Source organism: Populus euphratica, unplaced genomic scaffold (assembly GCF_000495115.2).
Source record: "Populus euphratica unplaced genomic scaffold, PopEup_1.0 scaffold431.1, whole genome shotgun sequence".
In the NCBI taxonomy this organism is placed as follows: domain Eukaryota; kingdom Viridiplantae; phylum Streptophyta; class Magnoliopsida; order Malpighiales; family Salicaceae; genus Populus; species Populus euphratica.
In genome coordinates this window covers 281,249-287,908 of record NW_011500119.1, presented here as the reverse complement: position 1 = coordinate 287,908, position 6,660 = coordinate 281,249, and the positions used below count along the sequence as shown (strand labels likewise).

Here is a 6,660-nt window from a genome sequence, read left to right as displayed (position 1 = left end):
ACAGGATCAACTTTTAAATTAGATTTTTTTTTTAATTTAAGATTTCTAACGGAACTTGAATTCAAGATTTCTCAACGAGAACAGATGCTAATATTAGTTGAATTACAAGTAATTTAGTTAGATGGTTAAAAATGATTTTGATGCTATTTGTTATAGTTTTTTATTTTATTTTATATTTCCTTTTTCTTCTTCTTGGCTATAAGGTAGCTGGAGTGTGACAAAAATTCCTATCTCATAAAGATTTCATACTTCTGGGATCCAATCAACTGATAAATTGACCTTATTTTTCTATTTCATCACTAACTTTTGTTTTTATGACTGGCTGTTGACCACACAAGACAAGCTGACGTTGTTGAGATTAAACAGTTGGCATGAAACATATTCACTGGCTTGCAGTGTCAGTAGCATTAAACAAAAAGCCTTCTGCCTTTTTTCTGTAGAACTGTGCAGCCAAGATGTCGATAAAAGAAAGAAAAATGCTACAAATACCACACACTAAAAAAGGAACCGTCTTGCAGTACAAATGAAAATGATATTAGATATTTCATTACTGAGCAGAAAATCCTATCATGAACAAAGCCTGGGTAAGGATCTGGGAGTGCTATGGCTTGATACTCTTGACTTCATGATTATTTTTGTCATCTGTGTTTGCATTTTCAAGCAAATTTTCTCCAATTCCGTCACCCTCCATTGCATTCCTTGCAAATGGGCTCTAAGCTTCTCATTGTTAGCAGGAGGATCGAGTTTACCAGCATAAAGCACAATTTGTTCACTGGCTTCATTTTTCTTTCCCTTCCTTCCAATTTCACTAACACCAGAAGGTGAATCAATATAGCATTTCAATTTGTCAGTGGCTTTGAGGAAGCTTTTGAGCTTGACTTGCTGAGACATGCAAGCTTGGACTGCTCTTTTTGATGGAAACCTTTTGTTCTGAGAAAGGTGGATGCAAGCTTCAGCTGAGAGCTTCTCATAATTCAATGCGCAGCATATCTTCATCTTTTCTTCTTCTGATAATCCAGCATGCACCTACATGAAATTCATATTGCAAAATCATATGTGAAATTAACATTTAATAATAGTATAGCAAAAGATGTAAAATTCACCACTTGTTTCCCAATAATAATACCAATACAGGATTCAACAAGCTATAAAAATTCCAAATCAAATGACATGAAACATGAGAAAAGATCAAAGGACTACCTGTAGATACATGTCTGTGGCATGGTAGATTCTGTCATATGAATCTCTGGCAGAATCTGGCAGAGCCATAGTTAGGGCCAAGAACTTAGAAGGCTTTAGACAAGGATCAGGGGCTACTTCTGCTATATACAAGTCCATCAAACTAGCAACTTTTCTCAAATGTGTTGGAGACGTTTGACTGATTCCTCCGTGCAGAAATGCTTTCAAGAACCTTAGAACAAGATTCACGTTATACAAGTAATTCATCCCATATGGAGAAGGAATAAGCAGATTATCTAGAGTTGCTTGATCCATCTGAGAACCTATCATACTCTCCAACTTGGTCCTGCTACATTTGCTTATGTTCAAATTCAAAGCAACTCGAAGAATTCCAAATAAACTCTTGAATGAAACAGAGTTCCAATCAAGAATATAAAGTATATCTATGACAGTTTCTACTACATTACGCTTCTCATCAGACGTGCCAGCGTAGCACTTCGATTTCTGGTAATAAAAGAGAAACCTACTAATGATAACATGATCAAACTTCCGCAAGACCATGGATTTGATCACCATTCCAACCATATTAGTGCTCAAAACCAGAAGATCCTCAAACCACCAGGTTGCTCGAGAGAAGCTATTCTTGAAACTCTCAGTGCTTCTAGTGTCACATGAAAACCGGACTCCAGAGCTATCTGGAGAAGAAGTAGATGGACATGGACTAGGCTCACTAGAAGTAGCCATCCTTCCAATAAGAGAATCCACACATTTTTCAAGAATACCAGAAGAATTTGCAAACGGAAGTAAATCTTGGCACTGCTTTATAGTGATTAATAGCTCAGACCATGCCCAGTAATTCATCCCTTTAAGTGATTTCTCAGTCTCTTCCAATAAGTTACGAGTTCCAGATACAGAATTGTTCATCTCCATGAACTGTGCAGCAGAATGTAGAAAGGAAATATTTGAAGGAGTTATGTCAATCCTACCATTATTGTAGCAGAATCTTGATAGGAGTTCAAAATTTCCAGCCCCACCAGGAAAGTCATTGAATATCACTTTCAAATTTCTTGCACTCCCTGTTGATTTACCAAATAATTTTCTTAATCTGCCACAATATGAAGCAATGACCTTCTGCAAATATCCAAAATAAAATAAAATTGTGAGAATGAAAATCTGAAATCTAATGAAGAACTAAAACATAGGAGAGATTAAAGCTAAGATTTTGTTTTCACCACTGATAAAAGTGATTTAATTAATGTAGTTAAGAGAAGTAGCAAGCATTCATTCTAGCTAGATAACTAATTATCAGTGACAGAGGAAATGTGCAATAAAGACGAGCCTCAATTAACAGAACATTTCAGTGCCTTGAGAACCTCCCACAAAAGAATGAACTCATTGAATCTAGCAAAGCACCCAAAAAAAAATATTGGCATAGACAGCTAAAATCTGCAAAAGAAAGTGTGTGGTCTTTATAGACAATAATTTGTGCATGGGAAAATCAAAAGATAAGATGTCTGCCAAACAACCCAAGAAACAAGGGTAATAAACAGTGTATTAAATTCCATGAAAGCAACTAATAAGTCCTTCTCAAAAGGAGTGAATAAAAACAAATAAAGGTATGAAACATTAAACCCCCATAACAACAGCAATAAATGACGGGACCAGCTTAGAAGATAAAGCCCTACAATTTGGTGTTTAGCAGGTGCCCAAAATAGAAGAGAAGAAGAAGAAGAAGCCAGCATGAAAAGCCATACCCCACAACACTGCAATGTAGGTGTAAATTTAATGTAGTTGGCAGTACAACCATAGAAATCATAGAGGTAATATAGCAGAACAGATGAATATAAAAATCACCACAATAAAATTAATGCAAAAACCATGAAAGTACTCAAATTCCACATTTAACAGCCATTAGATTTTTTTTAAAACAAAAAAAAAATAACACCAGAACTACTGAATATACATTAAAGCAAAACAAAGCAAACTGAACCAAGATCAGCAATTATGTGAAGTGAAAGCATTGAGTAAATTAAGTAAGAAGGAAAATTAGAGAGAAGAAATTCGCTAAAGTCGACTAAAAACCATAACTTTAAAGATCTAAAGAGGCAAAGTTATAGGAAATGAAAACAAGAACAAAGAAATTTTTTTCCCTTTTTTTACCTTATCCACCATGAAAGTCTCTTCACCATTGACATCCACTTCAAGATCACAGCAAACTGCCATTACCAAATTAAATAAACTAAAAACCCACCTCAAATAAAGACTGTCTTTTCTATTTCTTTTTAGTTTTTGTTCATGGAAAATGTATTATAAGAGAAAGGATTCACAACCCAAGAGAGATGTGAGAAGACAAAATGATAGTGAAGAAGAGGATATTAAGCCATATACTTGAGATGGGAAAGAAGACAAGCAAAAGAGGCAAATTCCTGACTTTGGTTTCACAAAACTGGGTGGCTAGTCACAAGGTTGCACTTACGTAGGCAAGCAAATACCTTCAGAGAGACACAACTAAAACAATGAGGTGCGAGTGCAAGAAGGGAACAAGCTGTGTAAAGACACCAAAGAGATATATACAGGCCAGTATTTTAATGCTAGAGAGAGAGGAGGGGGGGAGAACAAAACAGTAGGTGGTGTGTGTGTGACCACTAGTCACTAACCCCAACCTGACATTCCTGTAAAAAATATTTGGATACTAAATAAAAAATTAGCATTTGGTAAACAACCTCTATCAAAAAGATATTTATTATATTCATGAAATTGGTGATATTCTTGGGAAGGAGGTGACCCTAAGCTTAGGATTGAAGCTTTGTTGCTGGCTTTGCTTCTTTCATATTCTATGTTACTGTATCTCACAAGTCTCTATATTTTATGTTTTAGTAAGAAAAAAATCATTGTGCTAGATCACACCAAGTAGATTACTTATTTTTTTATAATTAACCACAGGAGTCTAAGATATTTATGTTTTGAGTTAGGATTATTAAAATAAATTTATTAAATTTCTTCATATGCAGTAGGATGATATAGGAATCCGAATCTAGTGTGGAAGTGTTTTTTTTTTAATTAATTAAAAATATATTAAAATAATTTTTTTAATTTTTTAATATTAATACATCCAGACAAAAAATACCTAAAAAAACATTAATTTTTATTTTAAAAAATTGTATAAAAAGCATATTTAAAGATGAGATTAAAACTTTCTTGATAGACACAATAACTGGAGAATATTTTTTTGCGATGGGATAAAAGACAAAGGGCACCAATGCTATAAGAACTCCTATTTCTTAGACTCTATATGAGAATTGAGGTTCCATGTGTTATGTGGGCAACTGAGGTGTGCCGGATAACGACTGAATCCTCTCTATTTGGACCTTTCTCTTGGAAGGGCGGACTCGAGTCTTTCTCCAATGGTCCCCAGGAAGTAGGGCTACAAAAAGCCTCTCTGCTTGCTCTGTCGTTGATGGATTTTACCTGTTTATTTTCCCATTGTTGACGTTAATCTTGTGTGGATCCTTACAGGGATTTTAGTTCGAATCTTTGGAGGGCCACGTTGATGATGAAGCATTACCTTACATATTATGAGATATTTTATTTTTTATTGAACTTTGATATTTAAAAAGTTTATTGAATCTTGATTAATCTGATTAGATGAAATCAATCTATTAAACAATAAAATCTTTTTAATAATAATATGTTTTATGTTAGAAAATAATATAAATTATATTTTAAAACTTTACATAATAGTTCAAACTATTAGGTTGAAATGATTTTTTGACATGGTATTAGAGTTTTCATGACCAAGTGATCACGAATTTAAATTTCATCATTCTTATTTATGTAATAAAAATCAAGCACAAGATAATATAAACTTGTACAAATTTCAAATTTAAAGGGCTTTTAATTGAAAAGGTATATTAAAGAATAATATAAATCATATTCTAAAACCTCACCTACTATCTTAAACTATTGGATTAAGATGATTTTTTGACACTCCATCCATAATATTTTAATTAAAAAAATTAAGTTATGAAACATTTGAATAATCATTATTTATACTTCCTATAAGATAATTGAATGACTATAACAAGTAGATGGATTGTTTTGCTTGATAACTGGTGGTATATTTATAAATGTGAGTAGATAAATAGTTAAAATAATATAATCTAGGATATAATTTCATAAAAATGGAACGAAAATGAACAGAATTCAAGCTTTAGATTTACAACTAGACAACTATAAAACTAACTAGCATGCCATGGTGGAGCATTACCTTGCTTATTGTGAGATAATTGAATGGCTATAACAAGCAATTACACCACCCAAAATCAATTTAAATAGAAAGATGTCTGGGAAATAAAGATATTATTTTAATGCATGAATAAAAAAATATTTTAAGACACAAATATACTGTACTCTCAGAAACTCTCCAAAGATGATGGATCTCACATTGGAACGATCGGATGCAATTGCATGTTTGAGGCAGCATAAAAAGGTGAGGCATCCTCGTACGGCACCAAGAAGCACCGCACAACTCTTCCGTTCCGTTAACTTTCAGCCTTCTCTGAGGACAAAAGAAACGGGAGTAACGTGACTCGTTATGAGAAGATGACACTTTTACCCCCATGCAAAGCTTTGATTTGCGGTGTCTGGTCAACTTTTTGGGATCCCAGTAGTTATGAAAAGATGACACGTTAGCTCGGTCAACTTTCAAAGACCAGTGGCATGTCTGCTATTTCGGGAGAATATTTACGGCATTTTCTTCTGATTTTCAAGAGACAAAACTTGATTGTCTTTTGGAACTCATGATGAAACGATAAACAAAATTGATCATGCTGGAATCATTAGCCAATCATCTCCCTTTGGAATCCTGAAGAAGAGTCAAACCGACGTCGTTCATCTGCAAAAGTATAAATTACTCATTGCCCATTTAACTTTTTCTCCTTTTTTTTATATATATATAAAAGTAATCCTTTTCTTTCAATAATACCAATATCATTTTAATTTTAAAAAATACTTAGAATGTTTTTTAATTTTTTTTCAAATTAAATTGAATTTTAATTAAATCATAAAATAATACACTAAATCACTCAAACTTAATAAAATTAACTTTCATTTAAACTTGATTAAAACTAGATCCTAAATGGATCAGTCAAACTTAGATGAAGTTAACAATAATGATAATAATTTAAAATAAAAATTATCATCAATTAACATTAAAACATATAAATTATAAAATGTTATCATTTTTATGTGATTAAATGTTTGGTTTTGTTGGATATATATCATATCACTTATTATTATTTTTATTATATCGATTCATATAAAATTTAAATATAATATTTATTTATTGGATTTAAAAAAAAATAAATGCACCAAATACTCTTGGACTGATTATAATGAAAACATAAGAAAACGATATATTTTTTTTTTATCTGGGTGGTTGCCCTAAGAAATAATGAATTCCATCGCCCAATAATTTTTTAA

The 6,660-nt window shown here is 32.4% G+C and overlaps 1 protein-coding gene across 2 annotated transcripts; it reads right to left on the bottom strand.

Moving 5' to 3' along the window:
• Window positions 1-369: 369 nt before the first annotated feature.
• On the bottom strand, window positions 370-4,008 carry LOC105110038 (BTB/POZ domain-containing protein At3g22104-like). 2 transcript variants are annotated; one of them, XM_011004939.1, is made up of 3 exons: window positions 3,340-4,008; window positions 1,201-2,310; window positions 370-1,026 (listed from the first exon to the last, which is right to left on the bottom strand). In XM_011004939.1, the coding sequence occupies exons 1-3, from the start codon at window positions 3,400-3,402 to the stop codon at window positions 568-570; spliced, it is 1,632 nt and encodes a 543-aa protein (XP_011003241.1). In that variant the 5' UTR covers window positions 3,403-4,008; the 3' UTR covers window positions 370-567. The 2 variants fall into 2 exon arrangements, with proteins under 2 accessions (XP_011003241.1, XP_011003242.1); XM_011004940.1 differs by lacking the exon at window positions 3,340-4,008 and adding an exon at window positions 2,412-3,284.
• Window positions 4,009-6,660: the final 2,652 nt, after the last annotated feature.

What these genes read in the sequence shown, in the direction of transcription:
- LOC105110038 (XM_011004939.1), bottom strand. Translation starts at nt 3,402, where the DNA reads ATGGCAGTTTGCTGTGATCTTGAAGTGGATGTCAATGGTGAAGAGACT. An exon ending in AGACTTTCATGGTGGATAAG is followed by an intron (nt 2,311 to 3,339) that starts GTAAAAAAAGGG and finishes GGATATTTGCAG; the next exon opens with AAGGTCATTGCTTCATATTG. An exon ending in CCACAGACATGTATCTACAG is followed by an intron (nt 1,027 to 1,200) that starts GTAGTCCTTTGA and finishes AATTTCATGTAG; the next exon opens with GTGCATGCTGGATTATCAGA.